At 42.2% G+C, this 18,689-nt stretch overlaps 1 protein-coding gene and 1 pseudogene across 1 annotated transcript; one reads left to right on the top strand and one right to left on the bottom strand.

Annotated features, from left to right (window-relative positions):
* The first annotated feature begins 456 nt into the window (after positions 1-456).
* LOC112878794 lies at positions 457-2,811 on the top strand. Its single transcript, XM_025943009.1, has 2 exons — positions 457-947; positions 2,434-2,811. Exons 1-2 carry the CDS (start codon positions 552-554, stop codon positions 2,464-2,466), a joined length of 429 nt encoding a protein of 142 aa, XP_025798794.1. The 5' UTR covers positions 457-551; the 3' UTR covers positions 2,467-2,811.
* A 1,750-nt stretch (positions 2,812-4,561) lies between these two features.
* Positions 4,562-14,607, bottom strand: LOC112872867 (annotated as a pseudogene).
* Positions 14,608-18,689: the final 4,082 nt, after the last annotated feature.

Raw genomic sequence — 18,689 nt, 5'->3', positions numbered from 1 at the left:
CCACAAAGCCTAAATTGCTCCCTGACGCACCCAAGCCTGGTCATGGAAATGTTACTCCCCTTTTATCTGAATCAAACAAACGTGCATGCTGAAATCTACGGAATATATGATGGTTGTGTTCTTCCAAGTCATAAATTTTTTGACAAATTACCATGTCTATGTGAAAAGCATATATGCTTTTGAAATGCCAGATCAAATCTGCAATGGAGATGTGTTATGCAATCCAAACAAGAAAAAAAAATGTTGTGGTAACCATATGGAACAACTGTATTATTATGGGCTTGGTCCAAAATAATAAAGAGGTACATACCATTGTCTCGGCCTTGGGCCAAGAGGCCGAGGTGGTCCAGCGGTGGAGGAGAGAGGCCCAGTAAATACAAAACCAAGTTTGGGCCTGGCCCATTGGAATGAAACCCAACCCAGATTGCTCAGCATCCAACCAAGCCCGAAATCTCGCGCCGCCACCAATCTCCAGAGAGCGAAGCGGCGGCTGCGGCGAGGGCGCGAGGACGAGGAGGAAGGCGGCGGGGCCGGCGGCGAGAGGAGGAGAGATGCTCAAGTTCCTTTCCAAGGTGGTGGTGGAGTACTGCCCGCTGGACCCGCGGAAGGCGGCGGCGGTGGAGCTCCTGGCGCAGTGCAACGGCCGCAAGGCCAAGGACTCCAACCCGGCCTGCTCCGTCGAGCTCCGCCGCCTCCCCGCCCCGCCCCCTACCGAGGACCCCAAGTCGCGGCCACCTCTCCCGCCGCCGCGGGTCCTCGTGACATACCTCAACGGCGCCGAAGAGGCCATCGTCGCCGCGGAGGGCGCCACCGCGCAGGGCATCCGGGACCAGATCCTCGCCAGGGGGCGGCTCATCGACACCGAGCAGATGTTCCGCGACGGCGGGGAGAAGTGGCCCGTCGTCATCCCCGAGGAGGAGCTCGGGATGTCGTTCCCTGGCATCAAGGTGCGGCCTTTCTTTCATTTTGTGCTTTCATTTTCATTTTGTCGAACAACCTGCGTGCGTTGGTGCTTGTTGCTGCATTGAGTTGAACGTGCTAATAAATGGAATTGCTCGTAGCTTGATAAAACAAGGGCATAAGGTTGAAATCGGACTATTGTGCTAGTTCGAGGGTGAAAATTGGACTTTTTCCCTTTTTAGATTTGTAGGTGCAGATATGACCTTATGCCCTTGTTTTACCAAGAAAAAACTTTGTAACCAAACAACACTGGTTAATATGCTGCTTTCACTGTTTCATGCCATAAAAGCTACAAATAGTGCAGATTTGGTATAATGCTTAAGTACAATTACTGTACAGAGTTGTTATTTGTGCAGCACAGCAAGTATGGACCTTCAAACTATTTTGCTACTCTGGAATCCTTGTACACAATTCTTTTTAGATATATATAAATGCATGACATGATCTAAACTATGTCATTTCATTGTATGTTAATTAGTGTTAGTTAGGTCCTGAAAATGCATGTAGCTATGTTAGTTATGTTGGTTTTTGGCCTTTGTCAAACTCCTAGGGTCCAGTAGGAGGTGCTTCAATTTAAATCAGACAAGCTCAAATGGCTACAAATAGGTTGTATTTGGTGTTGTGAGGCTCCTGAGACAAAGCACCAAAATGCAGAGCTATGTGCTGCACGACATGTGAGAGTTGCATACTAATGATGAGAAAAACAGTATGTGCCCATCGGTTAAAAGGGTACCTCTGCGTGGACATGAATCTTGTGCAGCAGCATTGCCTGTGGATTAGTCTTTGATTCAGCCAGTCCATCAATATTTAATGAATGATTATGCATTCATCATAATGTGTTCTTTTATAATTAAATTTTATTAAGAAAATATTTAATCTGTAGTAAAAGAAGCTATCATTATAAAGGAATAAAATCGCTGTGATCAGGATCAATGCCACAATCCATGACCCTGGTTATTGGATTTGGGTCCTGGGTATTTTGAGGAGAGGAGGGGGAGGGGGAGGTCTATGCTGCTGTGATACCAGAACTTCGGAAACCAATTAGTTGACATTTGATCAGATTTTTATCGATTCTTTAGTTGGGCTTGTTATGGAAATTATAAAAAGGATTGTGTACCCTTTTATCAATCATGCTGTGCCTATCCCCAATGTATCCCGCCGTTGTGCTGCCAGCACCCTCTCCCAAAGTCAGTCCATTACAATTTTATTTGTTTCAGGGCCACTATTTTGCTGCTAAGTCATTACACTACTAAAGATGTACTGAACTTGTGGCTTTCTTTCGCAAATATTTGTTTGAATTTTTATTAATGTCTAACAATTTGATGTTACAATGTAACTTCTGTTATTTCAAACTATGTCTTATGTACTGAGGATGACATACCTAATGAACATGGCTTGCTTTATGTTCAGAATTTTTGTTACCTGTTTCTTTATGTTCTCAGGTCTGAGTAGATTACTCTGTTTCTGTTGCAGCCAAAGAAAGCTGAGGACAAGCCCCAGGCCTAATCTCCATGTCAGGTTTCTCTTTGATGTTCATTGTTAACTGAGGGCATTTGTACACCCACAAACATTTCCCAATCATTTCATGGGAAAAATTCTCTCCTCGGTCCAAGTTGGGAACATTTCCAGGTGGTTGTTGTCTGGTGGTTCAAGTTTGTTTGGTTCATCCACTCTGGATTTGTACTAATATAATACCAATTTAGCTCATGCCGTTGCAATGTGCATGCTGTGAACGAATTTCTTTAGAATAAGCAGCTATCGTAGTCTTGATGTAGTGTGTTCTGCTCCATGGTCAATTTCTCAGCTATATGTTACAGTGGAATGTCTTTGAAGTTTGAGGGGATCAATAAATAGAATTTACTGCACTATACAAAAGGAATGATTAATTGAGCAGTTCATTCGACATAGTACATAGCGACATGAAAAATCTATTCTGATGCCTGTGCCTTCTAGAAAATTGGAAAATTGAAACATTATTGTAGATTTCAGGTGAACACATCAACTTTTATATGAATAAAAATGTGACAGAACTGTTTGATTGTACTGTTAAGCAACGTATCTATATTTGGCCAATTGCCCATATTCTTCTCTAGGCCCATATGGCCACTGCTGTACATATACACATCAAGGACTCTTGCCTGATCATTCTTGGTCATCTTCTCCAAAGGTAAGAGATCTCCAAAAGCCTCTGTAAAACTCACTGGATAGGTATAATTTGGAAAAAATCCCTGAATTTGCAACCCAACAGCCTATGTATCTGGCTCGCCTCTGTATCCGGCTAGCCAAAGCACTCCCCTCGCTCGACACTTTTCACGAGCCAACGCCGCTTGCCATCTCGCCATCGCCTTCCCACGTGCCGCGCTCCCTCCCTTGCGCTCGCCCTCCCTCCATCGCCTTCCCGCCGTCGCCCTCCCTCCAACGCCAAGCAGCAGCACCATGGACGTGGCCGTCGTCCTCCCGCCGTCGCGACTTGTAGCCCTCCCGCCGTCACCGGCCAGCAGCGTTGGGCAGCAGCGCCATGGATCCCACCGGCAGAGCTGCCGGTGATGGCTGGCTCGCCATTGACATCGCATGGAGGTCCTGCGCCGCCGGCCGATTCGCCCGCGTCGGAGCCCCGCAGGTCGATTCCCCGCGGCCTGAGCATCACCACAACCTCGCCAACCTCCCCTGGCTCCACTTTGCCCCGCCCTCCCCACAGCGCGCCGCCGACAAGCTCCATGCCTTGGCCATGGCCGCCGCCGCCTTCTGCCGTGGCGCCGCCCCTCTCCGGCGCTCACCCACAGCCGGCAACCACCTAGCTAAATTCACGCGGCCTTCCTCGTCGTGGGGGTGCCGGCCTCGCCGGCATCCGCTGCCGTACGCGCCGGCGGCGGGCCGTGACCTGTGATTGGCTGGTGCTGTGTGGGTCAGGGCCCACGCGTGTGAGTAGGGTAGAAAAGGTATGAGTAACAAAAGTTCTGACATGGATGTGATTCGAGTATGGAGAGTGAAGATTTGGAGAGACTGTTGGTTCCCCCACCCTTTGGGAAGATTTTTTATTTTTTTACCTAGTCTTTTACCTCTTCGTTTAGCTAGGAGTTTTACCTAGTCTGTTGGAGTTGCCCTAACATGGTATCAGAGCGAGGAGTGCCAAAAAGAACTTCACCATGGCACTTACCAGATAGTTTGGATGACGGTTTTCTATTAATAAGATAAACAGATATGGAGACTGCTTCCCCCCAAAAGTGAGAAGGAACAAAGGAGGCAATGAGAAGAGTCCGAGCAGTTTTAATGATATGATGATGTTTGCGTTCAGCTACACCATTTTGAGGATGGATACCAGGACATGAGAGCTGAGGAAGAGTACCTTCAAATATCAAAAACTGGCGAAAAGAGTACCTTCAGATATCAGAAACTGGTGAAAAAGATCAGACAAATATTCTCCAGCAGAGTCAGAATGAAAAATTTTAATAGAGGTGAAAAATTGAGTATGAACCGTGCGAGTAAAAGACTTATAAATAGAACATAACTGCAACCGGTGTTTCACAAAGTAAAGCCAAGTGTAGCGAGAGTGATCATCAACAAAGATAATATAGTACTTGTGGCCAGCTTTAGTAGCAAAAGGAGCAGGGCCCTATACATATGAGTGAATAAGACCAAAGGGTTTAGTAGAGTGAGAGACACTAGAAGGATAGGGAAGCTGAATCTGCTTTCCAAGGAAACAACCCTTACAATGAAAATTAGACTCAGCAGATGTATGACCTAAGTAGCCTTGATGTATCAGTGTGGACAAGTGAGACCCACAAAGGTGACCAAGTCGATGATACCACTTTGTGAAGGATGATGGGGAGAACGATGAAACAGATGCCACACGAGCGGTGGATAAAGGAAGATGCAAGGTGTCCAAATTGAAGAGGTTAGAAGCACCCCTACGGCGATGGCCAGTCCCAATCACAGTCCCACTTTGACGATTCTGAATAAAACAAGATGATTCATCAAATCTAATAAAATAATTATGATCAACAATATGATCCACTTAAAGAAGATTCATGGACAACTAAGGTACAAATAAGACATCAGGTATAGAAAAATTGGTATTATAAAGAGAACCCCGATGAGTAATATAATAGTGTGTACGATGTCTGAAGAGGCATCGTCAGTGATTGGGTTGTAGGTAACCAACTGAGACTGATCAGATGTCATATGGAAAGAGGCACCAGAATCAAGAACCCAAGCTGGCTGAGAGGCATTAACAGATGAAGCAGCAGCAATAGAAACAGAACCATCTCGAGTAGTGGAAGAAGTATCTTTTAATTGTTATCCACTTTTGCTCCTTCAATTAGATTTTTTCCTTATTAAATTTTGGTCCTTCAATTTGTATCTTTCATATGGTACTCAATTTGGTCCTTGATTGGTCTTCATGTGCTATGGAGCCTTTTCAAGTTTTCTTTCAAGAATTGACTTTACTCCTCATGAGTTTTTCTTAAATTTGAGCCGAAATCCCATCTTTTGTAGCATTGCATTTGCATCATGTATCATATGAGCATCTTGCATGTAGTCAAGCTTCACTAGTACATTCTTAGCATTTCTAGTGCTATGTATGGATATGTGCTTTGAGTAGTGAATGTGTTGCAAGATGTGCAAGCTAAGTCTCACTTTGATGCATTGACACAAAATCTTTCGAGCTAGCTTGTTTTCTAAATGGTGCAAATGAATTTGACTAATGAACTTAATCACCGTTCACCGATGAATAGATGCCTTATGGTCTTTTGCTCTTGTATGAATGCTTGTTCTATGCTTAGCTTTTGTTTGAGAAACATGTTCTTTTCAATTGGATCTATGATCTAGGTATCATTGCAAATGTTTAGCCCATGATGGATCTTAGGAGGAGCATGACTTCTTTGTGCCGCAAAGGCACATCATAATGAACTTAATTTCATGAACACCTTAAGTTTGAGATAATTTGTTGATCAGCAAGTATTTTATGCTTTTTTATGCAAAACTATTCCTTAGTTGTTACATGCTGCCTACCAAAGAAGTTGGCACTTGATCCCAACAAGCTTTAATTGAAAATGTGAAGCTAAACATGACTTGGGTGCATATATGGGTGTTCGCAATGATCTTTTGATGAGAACTTGTGTACCTTGCGTGACTTTTTCATAGAGCTAGTTGTAATTTATACTTGAGCTATTCATGACTACAGCAATTTCGCTAAAAAAGGTATGGATCTTGCGACTCCCAGGCATACAACAACATCTATGGCACTCCAGTTGAGAGGAATGAAAATTAGTGAGCATAGAATAGGACAGCCGGATCTGATCTTGGGACTCAAATTAGAGACAAAACGTGACGCGACTATTTTCGCAAACATAGACTTGGACTAAATAGATCAGAGTATAAAGGAAAGCTTACAGGCTACAGTCACTGATGGGCTGGAGGCTGATGAAGATCTTGACCACCTTTTTAGGAGCAGGGCTGCTGGTACTGGGGTCTCCCTCTGCTCTCGCTCCGGCTCCACAACAGCCAAGCCTTGGATGCTCAGTCGAGATGAACCTGATCTGCAAGGCTGCAAGTTAAAGGAGACTACCAAACACTACTACAAAACGATTTATACAAAACGAGACGTCATGTTTTTTCTAAGGACGGATCAAGCGGGTCAAAAGATAACCTGCTTCTACAAATGGAGCATGGTTACTGTAGCATCCGACCCGCCTCTAGAAAAGCATTTTTAGGGGAGGGTAATGCCATCAACCGCCCCTACAAATGGGCATCATTTCAGGAGCAGGTGATGGCATCATCCGCTCCTATGGACATTTCAAGAGTCGGGTGATGGCGTCACCCGTCCCTAAAAATACATTTTTTTTAGGGACGAGTGTTGACATGACCCGCCCCTTAAAATGATTCTACACAAGAAAATTCATAACTTTTTTCATATGATCTCGGATGAAGTCTATATTGTAGAGAATGATGAGATCTAAAACTTTATAATTGATAACTTTTTCATTTAAGGTCATTTAATGGTCCAAAAAGTTATTTTGAACCTACGTATGGCTATGACTATATAGTATCTCATACAACTCAAGTCATATTTGAACTTTCAACAATCTTAACCTTTAAATACACTGAAATATACTTGGCATATTTTTTTATCTATATTTCACAATAACCATAGTGTAAAAGTTTTATTTTTTTATTTGTTTGCTATATGGAAAGATTTAAATGAATTTTTGGAATAAAATTAAAAAATATTTTTAGGGGCGGGTGGTGGCGTCATCCGCCCTAGAAACGGATTTCTGCGGACGGGTGATGGCGTCACCTGCCCCTACAAATCAATTTTAGATTTAATATAAAAGAATAGTATATCCCATAAAGTCATAAGTAACTGTGTAGTGTGGTGAAGAGGATGGTATGTGCGAGGCTTGAGTTATGCGGTTTGAACCCTGGGTGATGCAAGCGTGCATATTTCATCAAAAAAATTGTAACTCGATAGTAAGGAGCTTGTAGTGGTGACTGGTTGGCTACAATATTTTTTTATTTTTTATTTTGCTATTTTTAGATTTTTTTATTTTTTATTTTCTGAAAATTGATTTTTAGGGGCGGGTCACGGCACGACCCTCCTGTAAGAAATCGATTTTACTGGTGGGCGCGTTACCGCCTCTAAAAATCGCATTTCTAGTTGCGAAAATTAGGGATGGGTACCGTACCCATCCCTAAAAATATATTTTTACCTGCCTTTAAAAATTCTTTTTTTATAGTGAAAACGCTATAGTTTAGAGGGAGACACGTTAAGTAATTGAAGTCACTGAGAGCATCAGGATAACTTAGAGATTAGCACGCTCCCCCAAGGTTTCCAACAGCGCGGTCGAACTCCAACAGCGCTGCCACCTTTTTTTTTCTGTTTGAAGCTTAGAGGCCAGTCTCGACTAGCTAAGGCAATATGAATGTACCTAGTGAACGTGGCCATCATTTGCTTTTTTTTAATGGAAAATTGCTAAGCCTCCAAAACTTGACCTTGACCGAAGTCTCATATGTCAGGAATAAACCACGCCATGGTGTGTGCCTGGCGTGCGTCGTGTGTGTAGGCAATCAAGAAAGCTGCATAAGTGAATATATAACCCACGGAAAAGTGGGCTAATCCAACCAATCTTGCTATCGCATGCAGCGCGTGTGTGCGTGTGTTCACGTTGAGTCAGGTAGTTTGTTTTGGGGGCACGAGTTGGTGCTCGTGTTCGCGGCCAGTGTCGAGTCCAGCATGGCGTGCGGCGCGTGCTGGTAGTTGTGCGGGAGTTGCAGTTGTAAGGATGGTCAAGCCGGTGGCCGTGGCGTCAGTAGTGGAGGGGAGCGCAACTTGGCTTGTGAGCGAAGCTGAAGACCATGTTCGTCGAAGTGCGTTGCGTGGGCACTGCGTCGCCAAGGGGTCTTTCAATGGCTATGTAATCCTTGTGTGTCAGTTGCTCGAGTCCTTTGAGTTGAATAGATAGTCAAAATCTGTCATAAAGTAAGAACACTTTATAGCAAAAGCAGGATCATAATTCTTGTAAGTGACAGTGCTGGAAATTTGAAATTACTGTAGATAAAACGGGATCTCACTATTATTAATGAGGAAGCTATCAAAGCCTCCACGTTAATCCTCTCGAGATATGCTAGAAAAAAAATATAAATTGTAGAAATTCTTAACAAAATTAGAAACAAACGATCATCAATCTGGTATACTCTAATTATCATAGTTATTGGATCTATTATATTTTCTAAACATTACCTATCACCTATTATAAAAAATAATGAACCTCCTGAAGTCCTGATCTTTATATAAATTACCCACCTTTATCATTATAAAAAGTAACATAAAGCAGCCCCCAATCTCCATCTAAATTATCCACCTACACTATTATTAAAAATAACTTAGTAACACTTAAATGTGCATCTAAATTAGGTTTCTTCCTTGCTGCCGCTTCGGTCCCCCTCCTCTCTTCCTTCTGGCGGTCTCATCGGCAACTAGAGGAGCAGGGACTGCCCTGCTTGTAGATCTAATTTCTACTAGGTTCTAGTTTCATTTAGGGTTTAGTTTCCTAGCGGCATCGGCAAGGTAGTGGTAATTATGGAACATTAGAATAAGATCTATCCAACCTCTCACTACCTTGACGAGATCGTATTCGCACTAATAAAGGGCTCGTGAGAGTAGGTTCTTCTGCCAGACGTGTAGGTTCTCTTAAGTAGGGAAGCAATCTGTTGGCTTTTGATGCGATGCCATTAACCCTTTCTTATAGCAACTCCATCAATAGCCTCTATATCAGACCCTCTAAATTCTAAATGGGGTATGCCTCTATTTTTTAGAGGCTTCCAAATTTTCTTCCAAATTTTCACAATCTAGCCATGTTGATCAACATGTGACAATCAGGAACGTTTGAATTGTGCACGTGCACCCGTGTTTGTCGGTCATAAATCATAATAGTGTGTTTATATACCATTGTTCCTTCTAATAGTGGGGGATCTTTAGAGGGCTCTCTAAAGATCCCCCATGAATGCAGGGTAGAGGAGCGGATTTGGAGGCCTCCCCAAAATAGAGGGTTTAGTAGAGGGTCTGCTAAAGTGTATTTTTTTTGTTTAACCTTTTAAATTTGAGATAGAGGGTTATTTAGAGAGTCTACTGGAGTTGCTCTTCAGGTCTAGTTTCCCCATCCTCTATTTTAGTGGTGAATGAATGCAACCATGTGTTGCTTGTGATGGTCCTTCAACGGATGTTGTTTCAGTGGCTTCTAGATTTAACTGCTAGGAGGGAGTTGTTTTTTGCGGCATTCAAAGCTTTGTGTGGTGGGAGTGATATTGCAAGTGTCCCTTTCCCTTACTATCTATTCAATGAAATTTTCAAGCTCCGGTAGACGATGACAATCGAAGAAAAAAGATGACCAGAAAGGTTGTAAATTTATTTTTTATCTGTCATTTTGTATCAAGTTGTTGTTCTTTTGTACTAGCTAATGTTTTCCTTGATAAATATCAGATATGAGACACTCTTTGGGTGTCTTTCTCAAACAAAAGTTACCGAACCATTGTTAAAAATAACATAAAATAACCCCTAAATTTGAATATTAAACACCTACACATATCATTATAAATACCTCAAAGTACACCAATATGATTCTAAGCTACCTATTTCCGTCATTGTATTCTTTTTTTTGAAACTATTTCAATCGTTGTTAATGTAGAAATACTAACTCTCAAGTATATATGTATGAGGTGTGTCACCACGAAAGGCATTTATACAGGAAACAATAAGAGTACCGATTTCCATATTAAACACTGGTCAAACTAAAGGCACAATTAAACACATATGAAGGCGTGATGCAAAGTGAAAAAAGTATAAGTATGGATGAAAAAAGCGTATATGACTACAATCTGTCACAATCGAATAAAGGTAGGTATGTATCAACATAAATATTGTGTTAGAATATTTAACAAATAAAGAGAGGCGCAACATTAAATTTTTTTATTATTATTCATGAGTCTTAATTTTTTTATGAACTTCTAATACTATGACTCTTAAAACAATTAGCCGGTGCTGGAGCATGGGTCGATATACTAGTATGGAACTAGCTAAAGTATAATCCAACTCATGAAAATAGGATATAGAAAGGTTGAATCCACAAGTGTACATAGATACTTTATGAATCATAATTCACACTGCAACCAAGTCACATACGTACCATGAGATCCCTCTCCTCAGGGGCTGCTCTAGTTCCTTCAACTTTGGGCAGTCCTGAATGAATACTGTATTTATGTTGTCAAGTGCTGTTGGTCCACCAATTGACACAAGGTCTGGACAATACCGAATCATCAAATCCTGCAGTGATATCAGATTACTGCTCCAAAGATTTCCTGGAATGGACACTATGCCTTGACACAAGCACATCGTTAGTGATTCAAGGGAGGTTAGGCTCTCTAGGCAGCTAGAAGACCAGGCAGAGAAATCCCCACAGTTCCATAAGCTGAGCTTTTGGAGGGACGATGGTAACGCCATTCCACCTGGCCAGCAGAGACATGGACACTCTGAAATGTCCAAAATCTTCAGAAAAGGAAACCTCCCAAATATTTCAGCAGACAGGGACAGCGACTGACATTCCCAAACAGTAATATTCTCGATGGCAGGGAGACAATCATGTGTTAGGAGGTCATCAAGACTTTCCATCTCGTAGCAGAATTCAATAGTTAGGTGAGTGAGTAACGGGAATTTTCCAGTGCTGCGTCTGGCTCGGGCCCAGCCAAGGGAAGGTTCAGATTCTCGAATATATGTCAGAGATCGACAACGACTGATCTTGAGCTCCTGTAGTACTGGAAGACTCCACTTCTGTAGTTCTATGGATGCCAGTTGGGACAGTATAAAATGAAAGATGGTGAGGGAACTACAATCAACGTCGTCTCCCAGAATCCCAGAATTTCGCAGCTCGAGCTTCTTTAGGGACGGGGCCAACAGGTGTGTGATGTTTGGACACTTGTACACCTTCAGTTCTTCAAGGTAAGGGAAGTCTTCAAACCATTCAGTTGGTACTGATTTTAAACTTATGCAATCTGCAATTACTATTCTTCTGATACTAGGTACATAAGTTGGTTGTAGAAATTGTTCCAGGCTTGATAAGTTTTGGCATCCTTCAATACTTAGCTCGGTTACTGATGAGGAGATGGTACCAGCTCTACCAGGTTCATCACAACCACAAAACCAGCTTGGAAGATATTCACCTGGATAACCAATTAGGTGCACAGACTTGATGTTCGTGGGAGGCTGTAGAGCTTGAAGCACTTCTACCTCATTATGTTCTGGATATCTCAACTCTGACCATCTCAGAGTCAGACTATTAAGATATTTCTTCTTCCCAAGTCCCATTTCTGCTGAGTCGTCCTTGCTTATTGCACCGAGATTATATATAGTCAAATCTCTTGTAATTTGATTCAAATTATTTATAAACCAAATTTGTTCTCCCCACTTTGCAGCATCAACTTCCATTTTAGGAATATGCAGTTCAAACTCAAACTTTTTCGGATTGATCAGCTTACTGACACCTCTGGGTAATCTTCCAAATTTGCATTTCCTTGCATATAAAATCTGCAAGTTATAGAGGCTACATAATGATGAAGGAAAGCTGTCGAAATGGCAGCCTCTGGAGATTTCAAGGTACCGGAGATGCTTCAGGTTACCAATACTCTCTGGTAGGCGCTTTGTGGAGGCGCAGAAAATAACACGTAGGTGCTGAAGTCCACTAAACCAGTGATCCATCACTGGATGCAAAGTCTCACTCCCTAAAGACTTGTTGCAAAGTAGAGTGCGCAGCTTTGTGTGCTTACATAGACTCCATAAGTTCGAAAAATTAACATCACCACTTCTAAGTATTGAAAGATGGCGAACATTTTGTGGAACCATTTCAATGTCACTTGCATTCTTCACAATGAAACATTCCTCCTTTGAAACTAGCTGTGCCATGTCATGCATCAAGTCATGGATTACATATTTACCATGGAGTTTCTGGAAGAAGGACAAATTTAGAAGGTCTTCAAAGTACTGATCACCGATATGCTGAAGTGGAATATTACCCTGAGGTTCAACAAAGCCTTCTGCTACCCAAATTTCAGCTAGACTGGCCTTCTCAAAATTGTAATCTTTGGGGTATACAGCACAGAATGAGAAGCATCTTTTCAAATGGAAAGGTAAATACATATAGCTCAACCGAAGGGCTGGCAAAATGTCATTCTCCTTTTGTCTAAGCTGCCACATTTCACTGTTTAGTATATCATTCCAGTGTGCAAGCTTAAGGCTCTTTGTAGTAACCTTCCAATTGTTTTGGCAGCTAAAGGACTCCCCTTCAACTTTGGAACTATGCTTCTACCAATAAGTTCTAACTGTGGATCAATGGGATAATCCTCAGATCCAAACACACATAGTTTGAAAAAGTGCCAAAATACATCATCATTCAAGCCTTCCAATGCGAAGGAGTCCATTGTGCCCACTATATCAGCAACCTCTGCACACCTAGTGGTCACTAACAACATGCTTCCCTGAAGTACATTTTTGAGAGGTGCACAAAATTTCCTCCAACACCGCCCATCCTCCTTCAAGGCATCAGGCCAAATGTCATCAAGGATGAGCTAGAACCTCTGATTTCCCGCTTCGCTAGCAAGAACTTGTTGAAGATCATCTAAATTATCGGCCGTTGCCTCTTTGCCTGATAAAGATTTTATGAGAACTTTAGTAAGCCTCTCGTCATCAAATTCATCAGACACATAAATCCATATGATTTTGTCAAAGTAGGATTTGACCCTTTGAAGTGTGGTGAACTCTTGAGCCAATGTAGTTTTTCCAACACCCCCGATACCAACAATTGGCAAAACAGGAATTAATGTTGTCGTAAGCTCATTATTGGATGCATTAGAAGTTCTCTTCCGTTTCGGAAAAGACCTGCTACTACAGTTTGGTACACCAAGCAATTTTATCACCTCCTTCAATTCCTTTTGACGACCAAATATCTTCGGCTCAGTGCGGAAAGAAGTCGTTACTGGCCTGAGAGATTTGTCAAAGCGTTGAGTTGCTTCATGCGACCCCATCTTCTCAAGCTGGCTAGAAAGATTACTCATCAGCCTTCTCTGGATACAAGCCACTTTGTTGAAGCTTCCTTGAGTGACGCCGTGAAAGAAGTCAATGAAAGGAGACAGCTGGGTTGCATTTCCCTCAATTTCCACCTTCAGCTCATACCATCTGAACTCATCAAGAAGGTCCTCCGCATCATACACTGCATCCTTGAGATTTGGAAGGAGCTGTTCCACACAAGGTACATGGCTCTTCCACTCTGCTAGATCAATAAGGTTGTACATTGCTGGTAGAGTTTCACCTAGGCATCGAAGGTCACTCTGTAACTGCAGTACGTCACCTTCTTGAAGTTTTTTCTCTTGTGACCCATTCCACTGGGAACGCATATACGAGACAGCAGATCTGACCATTTGGAAGAAATTACCAAACTCATTGATGCCGTTAATTACCCCAATGGCCTTTGATACGTTCCTGGCTACTAAACTCTAAAGATCTTTCTTCTTCTTTGTCCTGTTATGATTGGGATTAAGTGGACCTGTTATATCAATCATGATTAGGACACGTAAGTGAAACTTGCAGGTAGATCATACTTATGCAGTACATATATGGAGGGACTCACAGGTGATCTTGTGGACACCAAGATTTACAACTATAGCGGTAGGTTTTGTTGTGGATCAGTTTGCAAGACTGAAGAAGCGCTTGCTAAAACGGCATGATCAGATTAGCAGGCGGTCACCTACCGTTTGTCTACAGGAAAATCAGGTAACTAGTAAAGGAAACTGAAATGGACGATGCGACGGCAGTGAGGTTGGCAGCTTACTGGTTGGATTATGAGGATCGGTCCATCGAAGCAGATTGCCTTTCAGGCTCTCGTGAAGTTGGTACACCGTATAATATTCATTTGCTCTCCAGAAAGGTAAAGAGAAAGTACTGGATCAGAAGATGAAGGGATCGAGGCTTACTGGCGAGATCATCTGGCAGGAGCTGCTGATGAATTTGATCCCTTCCTCAGACCAGGAGGACAATTCAACTCTGTCTCCAGGCGCTGCCCGGCCCCAAACGCGCAATGGAGATGAGATGGTTCTCGCCTTTCTAGCTACGGCTGTGTAAAGTGTCCACCATGTGCAAATAATGCTAAAACAAATCTAGTTCCAACCTCCCACAGCTCAAAGGGAGACGTATATTATAGTGACTAAACAATCGGTGAGAACACTAGGACGCTGTAGTGCTTCAGGCGCACCTCCACCTAGCCCAGACAAAGAAGGTCATTTGGTGCCGATGACATCATTAGTTAGTTGTAAACTACTCCACCAATGCAACCCTACTGCTCGTCACACAACCAAGCAAGCACTACTGCTCGTCATGACTCTCCTCACATTTCGTTCTTACATTTGGAACACTACCTGCAGGCTGCAGTGGATGGGGCTAAAAGCAAACAACACGTGAAGATCGGAGAAAGATGCAGGACAACTTGATGAACTGGGTAGGATACCTAGTCAAATATTTCCCTTTTTTTTTTTGTGTGCAACGAATGAAGAACTAGTACAGTTGGTTCGGAACTATATACACGGCCCCCAACCACTTCACCAATGCTTCATTTGTGATAACGATATGATGCTTTTTTCCTATCCTTGTTGGCTGAGACAATGGATGGTTATTGGGATACATAATAACTTCAAATGAAAAGGTTATCAACTAGAAAGTTGTACATTTTGTTGAGAACTAAAATTTTCATACAAGATTTCTCTTTATTTTGGTTTGCATGAACAATTTTTAACATTTTTACTATCCACTACAAAATGCAACTAGAGGCTTACTTTCCATGCGCACATATGAACTAACTTAAGAATATGTATTGCAATTTCTAAATAAAGTAATTTCAAGATTGAAATACTACAATTAGAGTTGATCATTTTTTACCATTCGTATTAACTTCTATCTTTGAACTGAAATGCTCCCATATTGAGTACCTTTTGTATAAAAATAGTTTAATCATTTCTTTTAGGTTTATATTTGCATATATTATTATTTTATATATTTATTTTTTATTTTTATACTATTTTATATCAGTTTTAGGTGCTTGGTGATCCCATGTGTTTATCAAGACAAAATAATGTCGATATTGTCAAGTTACGTAGGAAATTGGTTGTCAACAAAATTTGAGGATCGAGAAAAAAAGGTTGTGAACAAACTTGAGAACCAAGACACAAAACCGTAGATCTCATCAAGAGCTATAATTTTCACATAAATTGATCTCAATTTGACTTTTATGAATATGCTCTAAATTTTCCAAGTAGAGATGCAAATTAGACTCGAATCTATTTATAGTGACGGTTTTTAGGCTAGAACCATATGTACAAATAAGTGATAATCATAAATAAGGAAATGTTGAATCAATTTTATTATAGAAAAATGTTGGAGCAACCTTTTCAAACAAAATGTTGGATCAATATTTTTACAGAAAATTGTTGGATCAACTCTTTGAAAAAAAATGTTGGATCGACCTTTTTTAAAAAAATGTTGGATCATTTTTTTCAAGGAAAATGTGGATCAATATTTTTGTAGAAAATGTTGGAACAACTTTTTCGAAGAAAATGTTGGATCAACTTTTTCGAAGAAAATTTTGGATTAACTTATCTTTAAGAAACCGTTGGATCAACCTTATCGGAGGAAATGTTGGATTGCCCTTTCAGAAGCAACATGTTGGATCACCTTTTTCTAAAATAGGATCTTATTTTGAAGAAGTGGTACAAATATTTGAACTAAAAAGGGTTGGAGGTGCACCTAGAGGTTACCAATTTGCAGCCCTAGTTGACAGCACCATCCCTACAAGGATCACCCTCGTCCCTCATCCTGGTGGCCCAACACTCTACTGAGCACATAAAGCACAATAAACTAATGGAAATCTTCCATACCCTACTTGGCAGACACTCCCTCTCATTGCTCTGGTTGTCTTCTCCATTTGAGGTATGAATCAATCCTGAAGCATTTTATCAAGAAACTGGTGCATGATGCCTTGACATGGCATTTCAGCGAGCGCCTGGAGGACAGGACATATGGCAAGGCCGTGCAGCCGCAAGGAGATGCAGGAACCTGCTCGTTTGGTTGTGAGGCATCTTCTCACATCCTACACCACGCTCTTGAGAAGTATCTCCTCAAACCCAGGGCGTTTAGCATCCAAACACATGTCAATGCAGATGACAACCGGTCATCAGCGAGCACCTCATCCATGTTCAATTCTGGGTTCTTCCCACCTGGATACTCTCCAACACATGTTAGTAGCTGCAATAAGTCGCCATGGGTGCCATAACCGTGGGCCAACTCATCATCCCGTACGACATCTCTTTGATGCATTTCATCGAGCACCTTGGGGGAGAAAGCAGAGGAGGTACCTGCTGCAGTAAGTTCACTCCGATGGGCGTGTCCTCTGCTGGAGAAAACAACACATAACGTCCTCGCCCCAAAATTCAGTGGTCTTGTAGAAACCTTGGAACATCTCTTCTTTCAGTGCTCATTTGCTCAAAGTTGCTGGAACATCTTGCACTTACAAGTACCTTATCAGACATCACCATTTGAAGCATTTGAAGCAATTTAGAGCTTTAAATTGAGTCTACATTCACCACTATTCATGAGCTTAATCATCCTGCTATGATGGAGAATTTGGACAACCAGGAACGACTTTATTTTCCAAGGCCAGCCGCCAATAGTACAAGCGTGTCGCTTAACTTTCAAGAAGGAGCTCGCTCTGCTTGCACATCGAGGAAAGCTGAAGCACAAAATACGATCTAACTATATCATTTCATTGTATGTTAATTAGTATTAGTTAGGTCCTAAAAATGCATGTAGCTATGTTGGTTATGTTGTTTTTAGCCTATGTCAAACTCCTAGGGTCCTGTAGGAGGTGCTTGAATTTGAATTTGGTGTTGTTATATTAGGATATTAGGAGGCTCCTGAGACAAAGCACCAAAATACAGAGCTATGTGCTGCACGACATGTGAGAGTTGCATACTAATGATGAGAAAAACAGTATGTGCCCATCGGATAAACGGGTACCTCTGTGTGGACATGAATCTTGTGCAGCAACACTGCCCGTGGATTAGTCTTTGATTCAACCCATCAATCAATATTTAATGAATGATTATGCATTCATCATAATGTGTTCAATATAATTAAATTTTATTAAGAAAATATTTAATCTGTAGTAAAAGAAGCTATCATTATAAAGGAATTAAATCACTGTGATCAGGATCGATGCCACAATCCATGACCCTGGGTAGTTTGAGGAGAGGAGGACAAGGAGGAGGTCTAGTCCGGAAACCAGTTAGTTGACATCTAATCAGATTTGTATCAATTCTTTAGTTGGGCTTGTTATAGAAATAATAAAAAGGATTGTGTACCCTTTTATCAATCATGCTGTTCCTATCCCCAATATATCCCGTTGTTGTGCTGCCAGCACCCTCGCCCAAAGTCAGTCCATTACAATCTTATGGCCTTTGGGGCCCCTGTTTTGCTGCTAAGTCATTACACTACTAAAGATGTACTGAACTTGTGGCTTTCTTTCCCAAATATTTGTTTGCATTTTTATTGATGTCTAACTATTTGATGTTACAATAAAACTTCTGTTATTTCAAACTGTCTTATGTACTATGGATGACATGCCTAATGAACATGGCTTGTTTTATGTTCAGAATTTTTTGTACCTGTTTCTTTATGCTCTCAGGTCTGAGTAGATTACTTTGTTTTTGTTACACATCCAAAGAAAGCTGAGGGCATATGGCGACCCTTTCGCCTCCCCCTCCCCCCTTCCCCTCCCCGACGCCACCAACCCCACCAGCCCGCCGGCGCTCACCTCCCCAGCCTGCTCGTCCTCTCTCGGCGCATTCTGGCGGGGCATCCCCTCGCCTTGTGGTGCGGCTGCGCGACTCCCTACCCCCTTGGCGTGACCCTGGCCCTGACGTGGATGGCTGGCAGTCTGTGGTGAGCCGCCCCACGCGCAAGCAGTCCTCGGCGGCACGTTCCGGCGGACCTCCGTGGAAAAGTGCTTCAACTATTTTTCTACTCAACATCGCGCGCGGCGCGGCGTCTTGTCGTTCCAGCGCCTGGTGCTTTCGGTGCGGGGCTACTGGTCATCGGAGCTACGTTTGCCCGGAACGGTGCGCGGCCCCTCCGACGGGCCCCG

The sequence above is a fragment of the Panicum hallii genome, chromosome 1, assembly GCF_002211085.1.
Source record: "Panicum hallii strain FIL2 chromosome 1, PHallii_v3.1, whole genome shotgun sequence".
Taxonomy (NCBI): Eukaryota; Viridiplantae; Streptophyta; class Magnoliopsida; order Poales; family Poaceae; genus Panicum; species Panicum hallii.
Note: the sequence above shows the minus strand (reverse complement) of the source record. Positions and strands in the feature narration are given on the sequence as shown.